The sequence below is a fragment of the Triplophysa dalaica genome, chromosome 9, assembly GCF_015846415.1.
Source record: "Triplophysa dalaica isolate WHDGS20190420 chromosome 9, ASM1584641v1, whole genome shotgun sequence".
Taxonomy (NCBI): Eukaryota; Metazoa; Chordata; class Actinopteri; order Cypriniformes; family Nemacheilidae; genus Triplophysa; species Triplophysa dalaica.
In genome coordinates this window covers 13,817,225-13,842,354 of record NC_079550.1, presented here as the reverse complement: position 1 = coordinate 13,842,354, position 25,130 = coordinate 13,817,225, and the positions used below count along the sequence as shown (strand labels likewise).

General features: G+C 39.7%; 1 protein-coding gene across 1 annotated transcript; it reads left to right on the top strand.

Annotated features, from left to right (window-relative positions):
* The first annotated feature begins 343 nt into the window (after positions 1–343).
* pafah1b1a (platelet-activating factor acetylhydrolase 1b, regulatory subunit 1a) lies at positions 344–24,596 on the top strand. Its single transcript, XM_056756830.1, has 11 exons — positions 344–501; positions 5,668–5,904; positions 13,757–13,841; positions 15,096–15,170; positions 15,421–15,627; positions 17,675–17,843; positions 19,065–19,167; positions 19,367–19,595; positions 20,740–20,841; positions 20,960–21,116; positions 21,667–24,596. Exons 2-11 carry the CDS (start codon positions 5,873–5,875, stop codon positions 21,738–21,740), a joined length of 1,233 nt encoding a protein of 410 aa, XP_056612808.1. The 5' UTR covers positions 344–501; positions 5,668–5,872; the 3' UTR covers positions 21,741–24,596.
* The last annotated feature ends 534 nt before the right edge of the window (positions 24,597–25,130 follow it).

The window sequence follows — 25,130 nt, the reverse complement described above, 5'->3', positions numbered from 1 at the left end:
ACAACTATTTGCAGTTGTAGGTATCTGAAAAAATAAATGTAATATATAATTTTAATTATATTGCATTATAGGCTATATATGGTAAATCATGTATAATTTGTCATGACACCTTTCAGCTCCGCTTCGGAGCTCACAACGAGTTAAATATTCCCACATTAAGATTAAGTATTATACTGTGGGATGTGAGAAATAATGATTTGTGGTTCATCTTTTAAAGTTCTCTGCAGTAAAATAGATACGGTAGGCGATGAGCTGAATATGTATTAAAGTAACGCCCATAGTAGATGTTTGAAAGGAGGGCGTGAGATTGAAGGGCGTGCGCGCCTCCGCTTGGTGAAGTCAGCCCATACATGCGCGCTCCCGTGCTATGTAGAGGCGAATGCGGCGCTGCAAGGAGGCAGACCCCGAGACTCGAGCCCCTCTTTTCAACACGAAAATAACATTCATTTCCTTCCCTACACGCGTCTTCCGAGAATAAACATTCAGCGCGGACGCTGTATGGTAAGAACACCCTGTTTGTATATCTCTTTGCGGTTATGGTACAGAAAAATCGCCGGTCAAAGAGCTGTTGTGGAGATAATGTTGCGCCTCCTTTTCTCAATGTCTCAAAATGGCGGACGCGGCCGTTGGAGAAATAGTTCAGCTTCTGTTTTTTCTTCACTAGTCTTGAATCATTCGGCAAGTCTATTCGTCCGTGTTGTGTGATTGTTATGGATGTATTTTAACTTATTTGCCGTTGTCGTGTTTGCAGTTTAAGTGGCTCGTTACAGATGTATGTAGTCGGCGGATCAACACGTCGTTTCATCAATGTCACGTTAGCTAGCAACAGTTAGCTAACGTCCGTGTCAACAGATATCTGTTTTTATCGTTTTTAACCACTGACATTAATGTTGACGTTGCCGTGTCCCTTACTGTCTTGGCAAGTGCAATACAATGAAACTCGTCAAGTGTTCATGTTGGTGGTAATACGTTGCTCATGGTTGTTTCTTCAAACATATTGAAGTTAGTCCCTGGACTGAATTTAGGCAATTATTAGGGTGCGTCCGACTCGATAACTTATACACTTGACATGTTGTGCAAGTGAGCTTCAAAATACCCCGGCTATATCTCAAAACCAGGTGACATGTCCCAGTCCTACCTAGACAGCATTTGCACGCGTTTAATTCGAGGTTACGAAACTAAAGCGTTGACATTTAGGTATCTCACGTGCATACAAGTCGCGCGATTATGTCTACGTTGACTGTCACACAATCTGGACCAGTTTAGGACGAGTTGTCCCATCTCCAATATAGGTCAGATGACCAGCAAGATACGACTGTTTTTATTGGGATGGTTGGTCTTCATACAAACACTTCGTGAAGTTGTCTGTACACATGCACTTAAGTATTTGGGTACTTTTAATTCCAGTCATTTAATAGGAGTTAGATGTGCTAGGGTGTGGGAACAGGAGAGTCATGGCCAACTGTGCTCATCAAATAAATGCACTGATGTAATGTCTGCATATGCAACCACAAGTTGATCTAGAGTTAATGCTGTGATTTAAAGATAGATTAGTGTAATGGTTTCGTTTTGCAAAGGAGGGTACCTGTGCTTTGCTCTTTCTTGATGTGGATGAGGCAAGTGTGAGGATCTTATGAACCAGTGTGGTACCTGTAACTCATGTGCTTTTAAACTGCAGTGCTCGGTTCGTTGTGTTTTCAAGTTGTTGAACCAAGTTAGGTGTGCTCTCTACTTGTAGATGTTTAACAGGTGTCTTTGATCATAATTAATTGCTAGCGTGTTCACAGTGTATGTTTATTGGAGAGTTTTAATAAAATAAAAAAATCATTAGTTGTAATAATATTTTTTTCATCACTATGTAAGAAAATACATCTTTAAATGTCTTTGACATACGGTCTCAAGATGGTGCCCATCTTTGGACTCTCTCTCTGTGCCTCAGCGGAAATGTACTGTGATCCGGTAATCTTGGCAATTCTATCAAGAGACCAACAGAAGTGGTTATTACTTAAAGCTTTATTGGCCGGCTATCTTTGCCAGCTTGCACAATTCCACTAAGATGCATGTTTCGTTTTTCATTGGTCTTAACATCTTGAATAAGCTTGAGGAAAACCATGCCAGCAGACTTCACTGTTTTGGGGTTTGAGATGGTAGCGGATTTTACTCTTCTCTTAGAATTAATTTGTATTTTATTACCTGTGTCCCTGTTGAATATCTGCATCATCTAACATATTTGCACTTCTAGACAGCTGGGATGCACCGATACCAGTATTGTTATCGGGCACGAAACTAAGCTCATTTACTTGCACCAAAAGACAGATAGCTCATGTGAGATAACTGACTGAAATTTGCTTTAAAAGTTTGCGACAAGCACATAATGTTTTTTAAGTGAGTTTCAAAACTGTATCTCATAACCAGGTGAGCTGTCCTACCCAGAGAGCATTTGTACGAGTTTAATTCGAGGTTATGAAACGGAGGTGTTTGACAAGTCATTTACTAATCTCCCTTGCATACTGTCACAAAATCTTTAGGACGAGTTTATACATTTTTTCATGTATGTTTAAGGTGAAGTTGTTTTTTATCATGAAGCTATTCTATTTTTATTTGTCTCAGACTGTGTTGTGAAAAGGGACTTTACTCTGTCATTAAAAAATGGTATTGGTGCATCACTAATAAAAGGTGATGAGCAAACATGTGGGAGATGCAAGATTTCTTTTGTTTCTTTCTTTGTCTCAATAGCATGCGTGTCAGTTTTGTTCTTTTTATAGCACTAACGGATAAGCTACTGGACTCCGTTGCCTGAGCTTTGTGGTTTTGCTACACACAGACAGTTGCTAAGAGACCCATCCAAGCCCTTGGCTGAAATAATGCAGTGCACAGGCTAGTGTAATTGTACGTTGGTGAATTCCAACAGGCAGTTTGTAACGTCCGGGATGATGATGATAGCAAGGCAAGATCTACTGTGTTGCAATACTTTTTATTAAAATGATGGGTTTGCTTTGCTTTATGGTTGTGCATATGATTCTTAATGGTTGCCAAGAAAAGAACACGATGCATTTTGGTGCCATTGGGGATCAGTAATGTGTTCACCATGGCAACTAAAAGCTCTGGTGTTTGTATGTAGGATGTGTGTACATTTTAAGATGGTGGCAAAAATTGTCTGTATCAATAGTATTATATTAAAGAGATATTTCAGACAAAAACTCAAATTTGCAGTATTTACTCACCCTCAGGCCATCCGAGATGTAGGTGACATTTTTTCTTGAGTAGAACCATAAAGAAGATTGTTTGTTTGGTAAATCCACAGCCCTGTCTGCTTCATATAATGGGAGTTTATAGGGTCCGCCATTCTAAGTGTTCCTAAAGCACATAATTCCAAAAAGCGGCTCCTGGCGACATGTTGACGTTTCGTGAAGTGATTCGCTCTATATTTTCATAAATCTGATGGTAATTTTTAATAATATTAGCCATACTGTACAGCCTCAACACTCCCTTTCTGCAGTTGGCGCTGAACGTATCAGACGCTGGTATGCCATCCACCACCAAATATTACAAGATGATTGCAATTGTGTGCAGTCTCCACATAATGTCTAATATTAATAAAAATGAGTTTGTTTGAAAATATCAAACGATTCGCTTCACGAAACGTTGACAGGAGCCGCTTTTTGGAATTATGTGCTTTAGGAACTCTTAGACAGGTGGACCCCATAGACTCCCATTAAATGAAGCAGAGAGGGCTGCGGATTTACAAATCAATCTTCTTTATGGTTCTACTGAAGAACAAATGTCACCTACATCTCAGATGGCCTGAGGGTGAGTAAATATTTGGCAAATTTGAGTTTTTGGCTGAACTATCCCTTTAATGTTTTATGTGATGGTTGACATGTTATATGCTAAATGGCTAGTTTTGGTTTGTTTAGGTTTGGCTTAGTCTAGGAATGAATAAGCTCATAAATGTAAGTGCTTATTATGCTTTTTGTAGGCCTATATCTTTTTTATACCCTAATCAAATTTTAGACATTACAGGAAGGTTGGTTTACAGAAGTCCTGTATCACTCCCACATTCTGGTATTGTGCTTAGCCTGAGGCATTCTTTTGTTGCTTCAACAGACCTGAGTTGTTTGCTTGATTTGGATTCCTCTCTGTACCCTCAGCTCTCTCTTTAATGTTTAGTATGGCAAAGGGCTAAGTGAAAGAGCTGCCATGTCATTACAAGTCCCATTTCAATAGAGCAATGAAATTGAAAAGGACGAGATGAAGAATTAAGAGCCCTTCTTGCTCTTTGCATATCTAATTCGCATTCCAATCCTCACATGAATTCCTGCTGCCATCACTGTTCACGCATTCAGTTTATAGGGTGGGTTTTAGTACAGAAAGGAGGGCACTGCCTGTTATAGTTGTCATTATATGTTTGCTTCTCTGTTAGTTTTCTATGATTATCTAGCAGTTGCAGTGACAGTTCTGTGAATGAAAGTAGCATGTCACAGCCTCTAATCATTCATAGTTCAATTGCTGCTTTATATCTGGCAATTGATCAGCCTGAGATCAACTCAACATACTCAATGCTGATAAAGGCTGTTCTCTGATTCTATGATTATTACTAGTTGGTTTGAAAGTGCGTAATTTATACCTGTCTGTGACTAAGTGCTGAAACTTTCAGATTTACGTGTTGTTGGAAATGTGGAATGACTTTGAGTGTTACATGTTTTTCCTGTATGCTTGGGTAAGGAATGTTGTGTTCAGACCTCTTGTTTGTCTTGAGTAATACCGTGGACCCTCTTGAGCTAGATTTAGGGCTCTAACTTCAATCCAGGTCTGGACTAAGAGGCTTACAGTGTTTCCCCTTCTGCGTTTTGGAGGGAGCGCCTGAATTAACCCTCTAATAGTCAAGCTGTTTGTTTACAGCAATATCTAAAAATGATTCATTTTTTCATTCAGGTTCTGAGATCTTCTTGTTGCTCTCAAGCTGTTTATCTCACTGGAGCGCAGAAATAGGTTGATGTTAAAATCTGGGTCATTGGTCCCTCTTACACGTGTTTAGAGCTTCTTACAGGAGCAGCATGAGTCCATAACAAAACGCTCCACATGGCAGCAGATAGAGTAGATGGGGAGCAAACTAGAGTTTAATGTGTACTGCGGGGAAATAGAGCAGATTGAACACCTGATGAAAAATGTGTTAACCCTTTTGTAATATGAGAAACCAATTTGGCAATATTATTGCCCTAAAGGGATAGTTCACCCAAAAATGAAAGTTCTGTCATAATTTATTCACCCTTAGATTGTTCAAAACCTGTATAAATATCTTTGTTCTGCTAAATACAAAGGAAGATATTTGGAAGAATATCAGTAACCAAACAGATCTCGTCCCCCATTGACTCACATAGTATTTATTTTCCCTACTAGAGCAATAAATGTGTTTGTTTACTGACATTTTCCAAATATCTTTCCTTGTGTTTAGCAGAACAAAGATATTTAAAAAGGTTTGGAACAATTTGAGAGTGAATAAATTATTAGATTATTTTTTTCTCTTTTAAGCCTAGGTCAACACTACTCTGCTCATATTTACATTTCTAATTGGACCTGTTGGTCTGTTATTATTGTATATGTGTGTATATCATGACATTCTCCTTGAGGCTGGTCGAATGAAAAATCTGTCTTGTTCTTCCACAGATGCAGTGACCGTCTGGTCTGTAGATGCCTGCAGGCTGTCAATGCGTGGTGTTCCAGGAGCCAGTCTTTTAAGCAGACTTGTTTTGGTGTGAGCTGCTGACGACCCTGCAAGCCGGACCCTTCATCCTATATCTGTTCTCCTGCCAGGGAGACAGCAGTTGCTGCACGAGGTTCACCTGACCCCCGCCCTATCCCCGCTTTCACCATGGTGCTGTCACAGAGGCAACGTGACGAGCTGTAAGTTCACAAACCTTATGAACTCTTCTCCCAGAATGAACTGTGATAACGCTGCACTGAAAATAAAGTTAACTGCATATGAAGTGACTCTAAAAAAACAGCAGCAATGAAATTTATGGGAAATGGTGCAAGTGTGTGGCCGATATGATAATCACAACCCCCTCATAAGAGCTGATGTTTTATTAAACTTTTGACCGTATTGAAGGAAGGTATAGATTTGCAAATGAAATCTGACCGTTGAAAAGATCATCGTTTTTCTGTCATGAGGAATCAATGAGCAGGTCACCACAGAAAGTCCAGGCAAAGCCTGGACATCATCATCCCCTTTGTTTCCCATCAGGTGCCCCACACGCTTTTTTTTTGGTTCAGAACTCCACCGAAAGCTCTCCTTGTTTCTACAAAGTTGAATTGCATTCATACAGTTCCACATGTGCCCCACCCCTTGTGAATGATTTTGGCTACCATTAAGTGCTGTTTTTACAGTTGTACCATGTTTAAATCCATTTAGCTGATATTCCTTCTGAATCGGCATTGAAAATTCACTGACTCCAGATGTGTTGTTTTAATATACCCACCCTGTGGTTTGGGCTGGTTATTGGTTTTTGGATAAAGATAGGTTCTGTGAGTTGTATGTATATTAGGAAGGATTCTGCCTGAGGTCTTGCACACAGTATAATTAACCTTTGAATGTGGATGCACTCGGATTGATAAGAGCGTTTAATCAGCTCTATGGTTGGAGGTATAAGGTAATGAAGTTTGAAATGAGCTGAGACCATAGCCTGTTTTTCAGTTTATAAGATAATCTTTAGTGAACTTGAACAATGTAAATATACATAATGTGACTTCATTCTGACTCTTAATGGCTGAAATTATGAGTCTGTTAATACAACTTAATCGATTAGTGTGGGAAAATGTCATGTTACTATATTTCAAAAATAGAAATGAGACCACTAATGCATCTCTTTTTTTTTGCCAGCCAAAAGGAACGTTTGTTTGCAAATCCTTGTCGGAAACCGGGGGCATTTTGATGCATTTATGCCGGATTCATTAGGACAATAGGGAAGGGGAAATTGGAGACAGTGACATGCTGACTGCCTCCCTCAGCTTATTTTCTTCCATTGACGGATATCTCAGAAAGAATACATGAATAGAATTTGTTATTTAGGCCATTCTCAATACATGGAGCTCAGCTGATGGCCATATAGAAATGATACTTCAACCCTTTAAAAATCGTTTCTAGGCCACTGAAAGACATGTTTGTGCACTGTAGGGTTTTGGCCTGCTTTTTACATCCGGTTCATTTTTTTGTCTAGCTTTTTTAGCCCTTTTTGTCCCCTGACTGACTGTAATTAGATTTGCTCAATCATTTGTTACACGTTATCTAACTGTCATCACATGTAGTAGTGGTAAATAAGTGGTGTCTGTTTTATTTTGTCAGGATTCTAGGAAATATTTATATTGGTCATATGGTTGCACATCATCATAAAAAGAGGTTTAATTTAGTTACAAATCATCAGGCTGAGTGATGAAATCACTTGTACAAATAACTCATTGTTTTTCTGCATTGAAAGCTTGGCAGATTGAAGACTAGGAGGAATTCTCATGTTAACAGTAGGGTTGGGTATCGAGAACTGCTTCCATTTTAGAACGGTTCCAAATTTCAAAGAACCGGGTATTCGATATGACGCACTCATTTTGGTTCTGTTGATCTATTCCTTACTTTTTCAATCACTTGCGAACTGCAGTGAGCATTTTACCCTTGTAACTGTCTGCCAGGACCTGCGACAAGGACCTTCTCTCATTACACACACGCTCAGTTCATAACTACCGGGCATCGGCACTATGAAGGCAACAAAGCGATGTGGAAAGGTTAAACAAAGGGATTTTGGTGCTAAATAAGGATATTGGAGGATATAATGCAGAAAGATCATCATTATAAATGTCATGGGTGTGCGTGATTCATACAGCTCCATCTCGAATCTACAGTGCAGAATACAACGAAATTCTAATAAATATTTGTTTATAAGTAAGGATGCACCGATATGTAAATGTTGGCCGATAATAACAACCGATAATTCTTATACAATGGAATCCGATAATGGATATATTGGCCGATATACAGTATCTCAATATTAATATAATGTCCCATAAGACTGAAATAAAATGCAAAGTGTGGACAACTGCTTTTATTTGAAAACATTCACTGCAGATCACAAGGTATCCTTTCGTCCTCTCCCCCCCTGAAAATCATGTACCAAGCCTACTTTCAACTAGTTAAAGGTTCTTTAAATTTAATACTTATCTGGTATATTTTTTATATAATAAACAAATTATAGATGTTCATCCAGAACAACCTAGAAAAATGTTCTTAATAGCCACAGGTCTGAAGACGGAAAGCATTCAGACGACAGTCTGATTCAAACAATATGCTTTTGTTCCTATAATTTACATATTATCAATACTGTATCTACATACTGTACCAAAATCAACAATGTTTTGCTACCAGCAGTATGAATGATCACAACAGAAAGACATACCTAATGTACAGTATTTTAACTGTGACCAGCATGAAGCTGAAGAAATTTAACGAAAGGAAATTATTAATGATTTATCGGTTATCATATATCTGCCTAAATTTCGCAGATACCGATAACATTTAAAATGACCATTTATCGGCCGATACCAATATGGCTGATAATTTATCGTCCATCCCTAGTTATAATAGAAAAAAAATTGGGGCTCGTCGGGCTGCTATAGTCTCGTCAATGAATGGGAAACGTTGCTTTAAGGTTTAGTTTAGTTTAGTTTAGTTTAGTTTAGTTTAGTTTAGTTTAGGAAGACTCAAAAGCACTAGTGTCTAGTATTTACAATAAACTTTCCTAAAATTCCTAAAGTGCTCTAGAAAATGTATTCAGCATCAGCAATGTTAATAAAGGGAGATGTTCCTTACTTTAAATGTGAGTCTGTGAATCATCCAACCAACTCACTCAAAATAACTGATTTATTCAAGAACGAAGCGAGTGTTTTGATGAATGACACACTGAATCATTATATAGTCATTCAAAATTCAATCAATTTAGGAGAGATACACCGTTAAAGTGCTACTTCACCAAAAAATTCAAATTCTGTGATTTACTTACCTTTGAGTTGTTCCTAATGTGTATAAATTTCTTTGTTCTGAACCCAGAGAAACATATTTTGAATAATGCTTATAACCAAAAAGATCTCAACACCCATTGACTCCAATAGTTCACTTATAGTATTTTCAGTTGCCAAACATTCGTTGCATCCCTAATCGCAATGCTTACCGTAGCACAGATACAACGTGCAACCCACCTCAGAAGCTTGTGCTTGTTTAACACAGTTCACATGCGAGATAATGTTATATGAGCCTAATGTAATGTGTCATGTTATGTTACTATTGCAAGTGCGATGAAATTTGGTCCAAGCTTGCTGAATTCAATAGTGGTTGTACCTTGTTAATAGATCTTGCCTTTTATAACTTCTGGGCTTTTATTATAATTAAAAAGATTTGCTGGTTAATGGAGGAATGCGTTATCTTCTTGTTATTGTCTTGTTAGAGACTTTCTAAAATCATAGCCCACCCAGGAACCTCAAAAATGCCTTAGCTAGGAGCTTTCTTGCTTATTTGATAGAATCTCATTGAAGTGGGACAACTAGTGCATTACACATTTGAAAACCACTCTCATATTGTCATTCAAATGCATACATTTAGACAAATTCAGGTTCTAAGTTCACTTTTTCACATTCATATAATTCCAAACATTTTATGCTGAAAGCGTTTCTCTACATTTGCAATGAGGGCATATTTTTATTTGTGGAATACTGAAAATAATTGGCACAGCATTGTTTTGTGCTGTATCTGTGGCAGGAGTGGGCAGGCCTGGGCTCTGGGGACCACCTCTATGAGCGAAGCAGTTATTGCCAGCCCCTGGCGAGCTCTGATGAAGCTGCCGCCAGCCAATCAGCAGGGATCCCATCAGCAGTATGGATTTAATCTGCAGACTGGCACACGGAGGAGGCAGTGGCCCTTCTGCTGCTTAAAGGGCTTCATCCGTCAGCCTGGTTGCTACCGCAGCATCCCTAGAGTCAGTCTAGACCCCAGACTGAAGTTTAATATGTCATTGTGGGTACTGGGCAGTTAAAGTAAGCTAATTGAAATAGCAAAAATGTAGAGAGATGACAAAATGGTTATAAATGACTGTAGTATAGCTTGCATGACAATTTATGTAAGGTTCGTGGTTTAATATACGTTTACAAAAAAAGTGAAATTCCTGTGGAGGAGCAGCGATTCTTCACACACATTATACATGCATTAGTGCCACATGCTTCATGAGATAACGCTGTCAACCTCAAACCCTTCACACGGGCAAGGGAGCATGAATGTGTAATTTAATGCTTCCTCTGTCAAGAATGTGGAAATTACTCTGCTACAGCCTGTGTGCGCATATATGTGTGGGATTTTGCTGGGGCTCAGGTTTTAATTCAGGTAACTATACAATAACACAGCTTTAGTGGTAAGACCCTACTCGGCTAGTCATCTTAAAGGGCTGTGGCCTCTGCTGTACAGCCCAAATCTCGTTAACGCTGTTGTCAAAGGGGCTTGTAGTGTGTGCATGAGACAGCTGGCACAACACTCCCATGCTGCGCACACATACACATCCAATTCTGAGTGCCCTCAACACACACCAATTCAAGCCCTGCTGTCTCTGAACTACAAGAACATATGTAGCTTTTGCAATTAAGCAACATTTAAATCACTAAAATAAGATCTGAATGTTTTTTGTTTTATTTCTTTGAGTGACTGTTTCCTCTCTACTCGTTTAAAATTTTGGGCCATTTTGTGTGTTTTCTTTCTGATTTTACATATCTCTCATGACAGGTCGATCTCAATGTTCATTGTTTATGTTGGGTTGTGTGTGGCAATTTACCGGTCCAAACCTATCAATTCCAGTCCCTGTGGTTCGGGCCCCCTCTTTTCAGTAAAAATGTGTTTGTTTTGGTCGAAGATTGAATGAAAGCATTTGTTTTACTGGCTTTTCTTGGAAACCTGTGTAAATTCCTCTTGGCTGCTTAAAAACACCACATGTGCGCTTACTCAGCGGAGACATGTCGACCTCCGCTCAGGTACTTTTTGTCGAAGGGATAATCATCTCTTTTGCTGAATCCCTGGATAGCGCTGCATATAGAAAGTGCTGGGTTCGATGAAAGCCTTTTAATGCCAGCCGTGTTCTTTCATTTACAGGCTAGCTGCAGGGGAGATCAGACTTTACCTCTGTTTGCAGAAAGGTCACAGTCTCCCAAATACTGCTAAGGGACTCTTTTTGCAGTCCTGTGATGCTGCATTCTGATCCATGATGGCAGCTTGATGATAAGTTAAGCAAATCCACATGCCAGAGGCGGTCATAAAACAAGATAGACCCAGAGGGCTCATGGGAGTCTGATAAGGCTGCGTTTGTTTACTGAGGAGAGATGGATTGGGTGTGGGGAGTCGGGATGGGAGGGGTATGGGATGTTGTCTGGCTGGCAGTGGTGATGTGGATGCGGAAGCGAGCGCAGAGCGGAAATGATTCGAGCAAGATGACGCGACACCAGAAGCAGTGAGGTAATGCTGCTCCTGTCTTGTGCAGAACACTTTAATGTGATCGCTTGCACCTCTCGCTCGATTAGATGCGCTACACAGCCCCTCTAAATGTGATTTATATATGATGTTTGGGAAGAACTGGTTCTAGGGTTACAGATCGAGTCTCATGGTTTTGAAAGCTGCTCTGTCTTCCCTCCAGTGTACTAAAAATAGTAGTCATGTGTCTCTGTACATTATTCATTACATAATTGATAGAATACATGTTTCGAAAACTATGCAAGTTTCTCTCAACATTCAAGTGTGCCTATGTCGCCCAAAGATGAATTCTAGCCATTTTGCATATGCTCTCATAATGGAGTAGTCTGATAAAATGAGTGTCTTTTGTTCTCCGTCTTCAGCATCTCTGCCCACTCTTGTTCGTCATTACGGCTTTTCCTCCTCGGTTTCCATGGATACCTGCACAATGGTGTGAGCACTCATTTGTTTGTTCACTGTTTTTTTGCCATCTCCAGTTTTTCTGTCCTTTTAAACTGTTTGGATAGTTGGAAGTGACTTTTGAACCTCATGTTTTACCACTTCAATTTTCCAATTGGTTTGTGGGAGACAGTATAACTAGCAGGATTGTAAAAATTGCTCTAGTACATGGCTGTAATTTGCATATTGGGCTTCGATAGGGGTGAAATACAGGCAGGTATATGCATACCTGAGCTTTCCTGTAGCTCAGTGGTAAGAGCATTGCGTAAACAACGCCAGGTTGTGGGTTTGATCCCAGGAGATCGCACATACCTATGTATAAATGTATAGGACATTGCAATGTAAGTCGCTTTGGATAAAACATTTACATTTAGGCATTTGGCAGACACTTTTATCCAAAAGCGTCTGCCAAATGCATAAATGTAAATGTATATGAAGACCAGCACAAAATGCATCATAGGTTTTTCAAGAAATGGAAATATGTACAACTTTGTGAATGGTAGACATCCCCGTTCGGTAGGAAATCACCTATGTGTGGATTGATGTAGATGCTGTGAGTGCTTGGTACCTAATCTTTGTTACTTGTCTCCCCATCAATAATGAAAGAAAAGCTGAAACATCATACGCCTAATTTATTGATATTCAACACATTTTTTATAAGATGAACTTGATATTGGACACATAGGTCACATTGCTAGTTTTGTTTTAAGGTGTTCTGTTCCAAGTCAAAGACGCAGTGTTGCTCTGTTAAATCTCTGGCTAAGGTGTCTGTTGAACATATCCCACCCTACAAAGACAACAAAGCAAAGACCAGACACGCACACAGATGCCCTCCAGAATAATGCAGGGTCTAGATCCTTTCGGCTGCCTGTCACATGAGAGATAACCCTGTCCTGACCTCGACTTTAATCATAAAACCCTCATTCTCACACGCTGCAGTGAATCTGCTGGTAGAGCTTCGTTATATCAGCATCTTCCTATGAAACTCATCCAGCCTTCACCACTGACTGTTTGTATAATCATATCATAAATAACTGTGCCACACCCAAAGTTTTGTTCCTCTCTGTGTGTTTGCTTTTGGTCTCTTTGTTGTCTGGTCTATGGCTGTAATAATTTTGGGTGTCTATCTTGGATCTCATCTTGATTTTAAGCGTATATGTGCACAATATGCCTTTCCGCATGGTTGTGGATTCTTCTGATATCACAATGCCAGGAAGACTCTGGACAACGGAGTGACGTCTCAGACAGCTGTCTTTTGTCTTCGATATCGCAATATCTCTGCTCGCTGTCTTGCTGACTCTTCAGTAACTCACAGAATGTGTTAAAACTGAGGCTTAGTGCTTAAAATTGACACATTTGCACGTTTTGTTTAGGCTGTAACTGGATGTCATGTTTTTTCAAGCATATGGTAAAATATAACATTTTTGCTTCAGTCAGATCCACAGATAAAAAGGCGAGAAGCATCTCATCTGTTTGACGACCTGAATGTTTTTAATGTTAGACTCCAGGCAGATGCTCATATGGTGGAAACACTGACATTGTGTTAACTATTGATTACTGATTCATTGTGACCTACCAATGTCTCTTAAAATGTCTTTTTTTTTTTTTAAATACCCAAACTGAAATTATGTAGGCAGGCTTCATATGTGTGTATGCTCAGAAAAGCATGTTCTCTCAGTTGTCTGAAAAGCAATTTACCAAAGCCATTTTTTTCCACAGTTATAAAAGCTGGTTATCAAGAGAACTAATTAAGGTTTTTTTGTTGTTTTTCAGAAACCGAGCGATAGCTGATTATCTTCGTTCCAATGGATTTGAAGAGGCATATTCAGTTTTCAAAAAGGAGTCGGAATTAGACATGGTGAGTGTGGGAACCCCCCTTGCTTTTAACACCAGCCAGGCCGATATTTCTTAATTGAAGTATTCCCTGTTTAAATTGCGCCTTTGTACGAGGTTGTGACTGACGGCACACGTGCCAAATTAAAGCAGTGCCGACTCTGCTGAGATAATTATGATGTGTGGCAGATTAAAAAACCCTCTTCTCCCTGTGTCTCAGCGATGGCTCACGGTGATATGGGGATTTACTGAATAGTGAATCTCTATTATCACAGGGTAGACCAGAAGAATTCCTGAGATTCAGCAGAAAGTGGTTTGGCATAGTAAGCGCAAAGATGCTTTGGCACATACAAACACTCCTGGTTACATAAATAAACATTTAAAGAAGGAATGAGGACGAGTTATTGATCAGATTTGAGGACGGAGAGGTGGGCTGTGGGTGATGCCGTGATGCTAAAAGATTACTTTAATTAAATGGGATGCTATTAACACACGTTCATTTGGCGGAAGAAAGCTCATCATCGATCCGTCCAGCTGTTCTGTGTGGCTGGGGTTTGAGACTTAAGGCATAACTGTGGAGGAAGGGAGGCTCTCGGAGGGCTAAAGCGAGCCGATGGGCTGTCAGGCCGCAGTGATAAGTGGCTGGCAATGCTGATGGGCTCCTATTTAGCCGTTGGCTGCCACAGCGGCAGAGTGTTCAGACAGATGGTGGTTCAGACCTCGGCAAGGGCTTGAAATGCCCCTCTGACTCGGAGACGCACAATATTGCCCCTCATTCTTCTCGCCACTGAGAAAGCACCTGTTCTGCTGGAAACATTTCAGTCCACCTCTCTCAGACATGTAACATGCTAGATTACAGCAGAAGGACTGTAGACAAAATGTGTAGTTATTGCTGTAGTTATTCTTACATCATTAACAACACATCAACACATTAAGATGAAAAGGAACAAAAAATTTGATGCTTAGCTGAATTTCCAATCTGCTTATATTGTGACCGTGGACAGGCTTTACATTTTGAACTGAGAGCTGATTGTGAGAATGAACGTTGGTGCCAGGCACCCTGAAGTTAATTTTTCACGGTGCAGTCGCTGCAGTGTTTACATAATTGTAAACTTGGTAATCGCTCTTTGTCCGCTGGAGATTTACCCATGCAAAGGGATTTAGAGACAGTTTATTGTTGACATTAGGTGTATGCCTTCTGTTTTGCTGTAGGCTATGTGTAATTCCTGTCATTTTTTTAATGCTTGGGTATAATGCTTCTGTCGTCATTTGTTACTAGAATGAGGAATTGGATAAGAAATATGCAGGCCTTTTGGAAAAGAAATGGACTTCAGTCATCAGATTGCAGAAAAAGGTTTGTGCATTTCATATATAATGCGAATCCTATTAAAGAGCATTGAGGTGGTCTTGACTCATTATCTATTCATACTTTGAGATTTATGAATTGAGTGGTTAGAAACACTTAGTATGCAGCAATCACTGCAGCTTTCATGCGTTTGTTTTATTTCAATATAATATGTTTTTGCATACTGTGATTATGCATTTGTAATCATAATCACTAGCCAGCATGTTAAATGACTGACATACTTGTAAACTGTACACAGGTGATGGAATTAGAATCAAAACTGAATGAGGCGAAAGAGGAGATCACTTTAGGGGGGCCAATTGCACAGAAGCGAGACCCCAAAGAATGGATCCCTCGTCCTCCTGAGAGATACGCCCTGAGTGGCCACAGGAGTCCTGTCACCAGAGTCATTTTCCATCCTGTCTTCAGTGTCATAGTTTCTGCCTCAGAGGATGCAACAATAAAGGTACGTCAGTCTTCTGTATCTTCTGTGATGTGGTGTGTTTGCATAGCTTGCGTCTTGTACCATAACATTAGCCCTTCATTTCTGTTTGTAAAAATGATAAGGTTAACCTGCCCTGCTGGATGACATTAATGTGTTTTTTGGGTTGAATGAGCTGGACATTTGCCTGCGAGCATTTACTGTCCTCTCTCTTTGCTTGGCTCAACCGAAGACTCTTGAGACACATTAAATACACAGGTCTGCACAAGCAGTATAGCATTCCCATGGCAGTAGCACCGCTTCCAGACATGCCCCATATCTGCCTGTCTGCTCTTTATATGAGAGTCTAGCACTCTCTCCAAAAACTTCAATTGTTCAGACAGCCACTTATTAATTTATTTAAAACCAGGATGGCTTTTCCGTTTTTGTTCAGCCTTTAGGTCGTATGATGTATGCAAAGCACTTCCTTTCTCAACGTTTTATTCTGAATGGCCCCTACAAAGGATTCCTCTGCTCTTGTTTTACCAGCAATTCATCCTTCACCTCACTGCCGGCAGCTATGGGCACCAACCTGAGCCTGGCAAGACTGGGCTGTAACCCCCTCCTACTGTGTCCCAGTTTCATACAGTGTGCTATTAAATCCTTCCCTAAAAATCCCCAGCCCTCTCCCTTTTAACATGGGCTGCTCTCAGCCAGACAGCCAGAGCGCATCCAAATATATTCTGCCCCATTCTCTACATCCACATATTCATAGCTGGTTGTCACGGAGCCCTGAAGCTGTGCAGCTGAATGCGTTTCTACCTCACTTCTGCCCAGTGTAATGTGGATGTGGTTAGACTTAATTTTATTTGCTCTATTTTTTTCTTGTTGTCAATCAGATCATGTTTGACAGATTTTCTTTTTGGCACTTGACAAGACTTTTACACGGGGTCTTTCACAGTCGGCTAAATGACTTGTAGATTAGTTTCACGCAGGAGGTTATTTCAGACTTTGAGATTTTATACATGTGCATGAACACATGACTGCTCGAATAGTTTAAGCTTTTACTTCTAGGCTTTATCTGAAATTTCAGCAGGCTTTGCTAAAATAAGCTCTCTTTCCTCAAGCTAAACTGCATAGTTGATTTTAGCATGGCCTTTTATTTTCCGTTCCCTTGCTGAAAACCCTTAGTTACACACTGGGTGCAACGCCAACAGATGTTGTATAATAGAAAAGCAGTTTAAGCTACATGGTTGATGCATGCTCTTCGTGCTTGACTAACCAAGGTGTGACACATCAGGTTTTTGTGTGAATGTTTAATACAAGCACACGGCTGGGTTGGCTGTTTCGGAAGCAGGAGGCAGATAAGCAGGTGGAGGGGCTTCTGTCAGCAGCCCCCTGCGCAGCAGACAGAGCTTATCCCTGTGTGTCTGCAGCCTAAAACTGCTGAAACTTGATCATCACATTAAGCCCGGAGGCTGTTTATCATACTGCTGCATCCAGGCGAACAAGCAGATAACATTCACACCACTTCACCATGCTTTAATGATAAAGTAAAAATGATGAAAGCTGAATTTTAGGAGGAACGCAATGTCAAAATATTTTGCTTGGTGTGCAGTGGGTTCTATTAGGATAATGGTGGATGAGATTTTGGGGACATATTCTTGTGGCTAACAAACATTCACATCATAGGTTGGATACATAGGGCACTCTGTTACATTTATTAGTTCTAAAATGCTGCACGACATATGTTAGTAAGACGTGATTAGAATGTAACATTTACATTTTTTGCATTAGCTGTCATACATAAATTATTTAACCTGTTAAAATGTATTGGTTTATCTATAAATTATGTAAACGTATTCTTTATTTCGTGCTGCAAGTTGCATTGAATAATGTCAATGAATTGAATCTCATAGTAAGATGTTACCCAGTTGGTTTACTGGAAATATAATAGCAGCCGCAAGCCCAAACCTGCCTTTTATGCTTTGACTTGTTTGGAATCTTATAAGCACAAATTAATGGGTTTTGTCATTGAATTGATGCCATGTCAGCATGAGTTGGCTTATAACACAGTCTGTGTCTGTTTCAGGTATGGGACTATGAAACAGGAGATTTTGAGCGCACTCTTAAGGGCCACACAGACTCTGTGCAGGACATCTCTTTTGACCATACTGGAAAGCTGCTAGCCTCCTGTTCAGCAGACATGACCATTAAGCTGTGGGATTTCCAGGGTTTCGAGTGCATCAGGACCATGCATGGTGAGCATAGCATGTAGTATCAGATGTTTTCATTGGTTCTGGGAACTGTTAGGAGCGGATGGCTGTCTCGAGGGGGAATAGAGTGTCAGGAGGCAGGTGTTGAATGCAGCTCATTAAAGTGCCAGCTTGCCAACAAATCCATAAGAGAGAGACTGTCTATTATAGGAGCGGCCTGTGACACATTTCCTCACCTATTACTAGGTTCTTTTCCTTTTCCTTTTAGAGGTAAGCTTTGAGATATTAGTGAGTGAACCATGTTTTTCTCTGTTTTTTTTTTATTCTTTTGAATGAGAGTGAGGCTTGGCATGTCATACCTTAGGCTGTGTTCTTGTTTAAAATCCTAATTACTTGGTAAATTTTAATAGCTTTTCTTAGAAATCGGAGCCTTCAGGCTTACGGGACATCACACCAGAAGAGAATTAGCATTTAGACTTATGGGTTCTGCATTATAACTGCCGATTTTCCTCACCCATGCTGGAAATCTAACACTCAAGATTCCCAACTGATGTTGTCAGTTTCCCCTCAGTAATTTGTAATCCACATCAAGAATTTGTAAACCCTGACTGGTAATAATCCAAATAACGTGTGCACCAGCTTGTAATGTGCTCAAATCCAAAGGCTTGTAATTTACACTCCATCACCGCAACTGGCATATTGCCCTGAGACTAGGGTAGACTAACAGATTCGAAGAGGCGGAAAAGGGACCCCTTCCTTCTGTTTGCAAGTCCCCCGTCTGCCTAGTCTCCCTTACTCTCTCTCTCTGTCTCGCTTGGTGGGTTTGCCGCTTTGGCAAAGATAAGGAGATTTGGACAGCAGTTTAATTATCCTCTTGAAGACGTGATAACATTTTGCGCCTCTCCCCCCATATTAAGACAGATTTTTCTAGGCTACTTAGTTTCATCATCTATTCGGCGGCTTAAATATGGGGTTCTGTGTAATTAGCTCTTCTCTTTCCATCACACCGAGAACAAAGCAGCCCAAAGCAAATTAGCAGCTTCTTATTCTCCATTAAATTGTTCAGTATGTTCTACAGCTCAACCAGTCATTGTCAGACAGTAATGTGCATGACAGTCGGATTTCTGTGGTGTGTTTTGTGCTTAGTTGCGGAATTAATTAAATGTTTCTGTATTGGACAATCAGTGTAGTTTTTGGTCAGATTTGGATGATATTGATGATTTAATTTTTTTTATTCAATTTTAATGAGTTTTTTCCTCTTTTCAGGACATGACCATAATGTTTCATCCGTAGCTATTATGCCCAATGGTGATCATATAGTTTCTGCCTCAAGGGATAAAACCATTAAAATGTGGGAGGTGGCCACTGGGTAAGTACTTTAACATGCCTTTAAATTAATATTTGGGCATACTGGCAGACGAATAGTAAAGCACTTTACTTGGATACAAAACCTAGAATTATTAAGAGGACAATTCTTTTTTTTCTTTTTTTTTTACATTGTGTTAGATCAATATATCTAACCCCATTAATTCAAGTGAAATTAAATCATCTGTTATCTACACTTACAGGTACTGCGTGAAGACATTCACTGGCCACAGAGAATGGGTACGCATGGTGCGGCCCAACCAGGACGGGACCCTGATCGCCAGTAGTTCTAATGACCAGACGGTACGTGTTTGGGTGGTCGCATCAAAAGAATGCAAGGCCGAGCTACGGGAGCACGAGCATGTGGTGGAGTGCATTTCATGGGCCCCTGAAAGTGCCCATCCCACTATCCTGGAGGCCACTGGCTCTGAGGTGAGTACATCTCAAAAACGTTTGTCAGAGACGATTGATGTTGTCCTGTTATACATAATTTTAATAAGCGTGGTGCTTGCTGCTTTCATTTCTGCTACAGAGGCTGCATGAAATCTGTTCTCAGATATAAACGTATATATATTTTTTGTGACCTCAGACAGCATTGTAACAATCAGTTAGTAAACAAACGTTTAAATTTAGGTTAACATTGGGTTCTCGGTTTCATGGATACATTTCGAAACAAAAGATGTAGTAATACAGGATTGTATAATAGTCTGTTTTGGCAGTGCCTTGTAAACATGTGATGTACCCTTTGATTTTTACCAAAATTGAAACAGGCATTAGTTTGAGCTCGGCCATGAAATAACATTGGAGGGATTAGCACTTGATGGCCTAAGGTGAAGACAGTACCATTTTAATTTTTGCAAGTCTTATGATCAACCGTGTGCAATTTCTTATTTATCTGATGAAGCATACTATTGTTGTGTGAGGGGAACTTCCCCTGTACTACTTAAAAGGATCAGGCCATGTTATTTTGGTTAGTTGTCTGTTAAACCAGTTTACGTTGTATTAAAGACCAGAATCTTTTGACATCATTAACACTGTCGGATATGTTCCGCATGTCATTTACACCCTCTCTTTGCTTGAACATACTTGTCTGAGCATGCCAGCCTGTCAACACCAACAATAATCTCTCAACAATAATTTAGCTTTTTATGTCATCGAGAAAACTGAAACCTTGCATAGCAATCCATCTAAATTTATTATATATATATATATATATTTTAAAAAGAGCATAAGTGTTATATTTTAATATAGTTTTTTATATATTATGGAGGAGATGTGGTATTGGTTTCTGTATATGTGTTCCATGGGCTGTATCCAGGGATCGGTGATTTACCGAGTGGTGTTTATTATTGGATGTCTGTAATATATGCACCTCCTGTAGGGCCTCTCTGTTTATGCTGTGTATGGTGCATTAGTCTTAACAGAGCCATTTTCATAACACTATTGTGTGTTAGAGACTTGCCCATGCACCGGTGCATTTTTCATTTATTTTAGGTGTGCCTTAAATATTAACATGTTTAGTGCAGGCTGTGTGTGAGACATGTTAAGATGTTTCATATCTGTTCTTTCTTGACAGACCAAGAAGAGTGGGAAACCTGGACCTTTCCTGCTGTCTGGATCTAGAGACAAAACTATCAAGATGTGGGATGTGAGCACTGGCATGTGCCTTATGACCCTGGTGAGTAGCTTTGGTGAAATAGCTGCTATTCTCTGTAGGGGAGAATATGACTGTTTGTCTGATAGAATTGTTTTTTTGACCGAATGTGTCTGAACTCTGTTGTTTGGTGTTTTTTCAGGTCGGCCACGATAATTGGGTGCGCGGGGTACTTGTGCACCCTGGAGGGAAGTTTATTATGAGCTGTGCTGATGACAAAACTTTGAGGATCTGGGACTACAAAAACAAACGCTGCATGAAGACCTTGAGTGCCCATGAACATTTTGTAACCTCTCTGGGTAAGCGGTTGATATCTACTCCCGTTTTCTCACTTGACAGTTTTTTTTAAACAACTAGCAGTTGTTTAGATCACCTGGGGGCCGATGCATCATGAAAGTGTACATCTTCGTTACCCCAGAGTGATTTTTCTAGGATGAGATTGTACAGCTCTCAGACACAAAAGGCACTACCTGATAGCTGCTGGCAGTGTGTTTGTGGAACGAAGCTCAACTATTCAGTCTTTTTTATCTGTTTGAGTCCACATCTTTGTTTGTAGATCAAGGCACTGAAGCTCTCTAGGGATGCTTCTTGTTATCCAGACAGCTCCCCATTATGTTTCTGGGCAGATTCAGGCTTTGAATGCTTTTCTGTACATGGCACTCATTTTTCAGCCTCTAGATTGAAGTGATGGTTTTGGTGTGGATAGAGAACTGATCTATATTTTCTTGGAATCTGTTTGATTCTCCAGAATACAAATACATACAATGTTTTTTAATGCTTACAGTACATTCAAGACGTTGTTTTCATAATTTAAACTCAATTTTAATAGTGTCTTTCATCTTTCCACAGATTTCCACAAGTCTGCTCCGTACGTCATCACCGGAAGCGTAGATCAAACAGTAAAAGTGTGGGAGTGTCGCTGATCGACCCTACACAACACATCCACGTTCCCCACCACCCCCAATCCATTCCACCCCCCTCAGCTTCCTCCTGCTCTTCTGGATGCGCTCAGTTACCACGGTTATCACCATCCGAGCTCTGGTTCAACAATGTGTCCTTTTATGTAAATTATTCTGGATGTAGATCGAGCTATTAAATGAAAAAAGTATTCTTGCATGGTGAATTCAAAACTGTATACTGTAAATTTACATAATGTTGTCTAGAAGAACCATAGGTTTAACATGGGCTGATCTTTCACTCAGCCTGGCCTATCGAAGGCAGAAGCTGACTGGGTTAATGTAGGGCACTAAACCGATAATTTAATGACAGTGTCATTTATTATTTGTCTGATTTATTTTTTGTCTATTTTTTTATTTAGTTATATATATATATTTTCCTTCCACTGTCTTAGTCTGTTTGTGCCTAGCTTTTGAGGGGCAAAGACTACAGAGAGAACCCATAATGTAGAGGTGCAGAGTTTGCTTTGTCTATGGGGCGTGTTATATCTGTAGCTTTGTTACATCACTTCTGGAGTGTACTTACCATTCTCTTATTGTGGATTTAGATAACATTTAATGGTCACATCTAAGAACGTTTCAAATGTTTTGTCTAGAAACTTTTGGGAATAAATCTTTGTACGCTTGTCATGGCACGTCCTACTGAGAAGTACAATCCCAGAGACATGACTTTACACTGTAAGAGAGGATTATGCTTAGCGATTGGAGTAAATTTGTATGCAACTCCTGCATAAAAAAAGCCATTCTGCGTAGTGGGCAGCAAAGGTTCTCCTTTTTTGCCCTGAATCAGAGGTGATCATAGCTTTAGTAAAGAGTTTGATTTTGACCTTGATGGTTGTCTGTCACTCAGGAGCACTTCAAACTATAAAGCACCGGTAACGTTGCCTCAGCGGAGCACTTGATTTGGCCCTTGACATTTGTTGTTTAAAGTACAGCTCCAATGAGCATGGTTGTCATTTTTTATCCAGGTAAAGATGATACTTCTTTGAGTTGATCTTGATTTGTATTTGATTGTGTCATGTTAGCTGGGCGTTTCATTCATGTTGCCCCTATGGCAGTTGTGCTACGACTGAAGTACAGAAAAGACATTTTAGACTAAAATCAGAAACCCTCAGTTTGGACCTAAGATATGAAGCATGACAAGGGCTCAAAGTTTCTCTTTTTAGGGGATGTGCAAAAAAAAGAGATTTCCATGGTGAATAATGGAAACTTCTGGGGTTAGGATGAAATATAAACTACGATACTGTGGGGAGCTCAATCATATAAACCAACAAATTAATGTGGAGCTTGAGACGATGAAATGCCAGCCTGACCTCTGCTTTGTGGAGAAGGCCCTTATAAAATGATCTTCATACTTCGGGTCATAGAAAAAGCTCTTAGTATATGTCAGGTTCTTGAAGAGTTGGTAGCTGGAGATCCTTTGAATATCCCAAACACCACAGGTGCTCAAGCATTTACTGGCGTCTGATAAGTGGCATATTCTCTAGTCATCGGTTAATAAATGTGCAAATAAATACACAATGGAAAATTATTTGATAAGACCTAAACATGGAGATGAATCATTCCATATCTTAAGGAAAAAAACTTGCCTTTGAAATTGTGGTGTGACAAAAGAATGGAGTTAACTTGCACATCCCAGCTGTATATAGATCTTTGGTCCCATCAGACTGAAGTTCTAAGCGATGTAAGACTTGTTAAAAAAATGCATAAACAGATATCATTTTAATTAGCCTTTTCATTCCAATGCAATTATATAATAAAGAATTTCACTGCTTAACCGTGGTATTATCAAGCGATTTCCTGTTGTGCGTGTACTGGATTTACCTGTTGCTTCTGAATATCTGATAGTGTCTAGTCTGAGGTCTGTCCCTGTTGACATAGCACTGCTGCATGTAATAGTACTGAGGACTGAGCTGTCTGGTGGGTACGGTTTTCCATGTTTCCTTCAGGCAAGTCAAATATTTTGAAATCGACAACTGCAAAGATGAGCATCATTGTCACTTGGGATTTCAAAGGGGATAAAGATACATCCGTTGCACCTTAAATGTTAAAATGAAGAAAGGTCACCCTACCAGATAGGTCAGCCGGCATGCTAACTGTGGACAGCTCAGTGTGTTTGTATGAAGGAAGATTATGACTATTTGTTTTGCTATGGGATTGTGGCAGACTGAGCAACGCAAGGGAGAAGTGCCGTCACAGCGAAACGCATGTGATGCCTCCTGTAATTTCATAATTTGGAGAGGATTTATATTGGTCCCTCAGTCACTGTGTTATAAAGCTGTAAACTGTATAAACCTAAACCAAAAATGATGCCAAATCTCAATATTTGATATGCAATCATTTACATATTTCCACGGTTGATTATTCCCATTAAAGGAAATTCCCCAAAACACTACTCCCTTAAAATGGGCATTCTTCAAGACTTCCAGGGCCAAAGGTCTGACACCATGGACTTCATTCAGACTGGAGAAGCTTCTTTAAAACAGATTAGTGTTTTTTTGTTTGACACGGATAAAAAAGAACTGCAGAGGCTCATCCTGTTTTCATGTCTAGAGGAAAGATTCCAGATTCGCAGGTCCCAAGCAATCCCACTGCTGCGCACACTTGATGGGTTTATATACAGACAGACTTGAGAATCTGTCTGCAGGTCCATCGTTTAGCAACAGGTCAATCTTCAGCTATAACTTTGTGAATAGATAGGAGGCAAGACTTCACAGCTTGATTTGGACTCTTTGCTTTTTATGGTATCACTGATCACACAACCAATTGTTAACAATATATCTGGATGTTATTTGCAACATAATTAAAGAAAAATATGAATGATGTGTCTGTTGATAATAGTAATGCTTAAGGATGCTTGAAAGAATGGAGTAATGTGACATTTGGTATCCAATGGTTACTATTCGAGATAGTAAGCAAGATTTTTAATTTTCATTATAATAATCATTCCTAATATTTAAAATTTACTCTGATAGACTGTTCCTAGACCTTTTTTCAGAACAAAAAATTGAACTTGCCTTAAGTATAAACAAAACAGACACTTTAAATGCCACCCCTGATTAACATAGTAGGAATGGTAGTCAAAAGTGCTCCAGAACTGTTTTCTGCCTACATTCTTGAAAATATCTTCTTTTTTGTTCTGCAGAGCAAAGTATTTATAAAGCAGTTTTTTCATTCAATGGTGGTCAATAACTGTTTGGTTACAAGAATTCTTCCAAATATCTTTGGAATATCTGTGTTCATCAGAACAAATACATTTATACAGATTTAGAGCAAGATGAGGGTGAGTAAATGAAGACAAAATGGATTAAATGTTCCTTTAAATTGTGTATCCACGTTGGAGCTAGATATACTGAC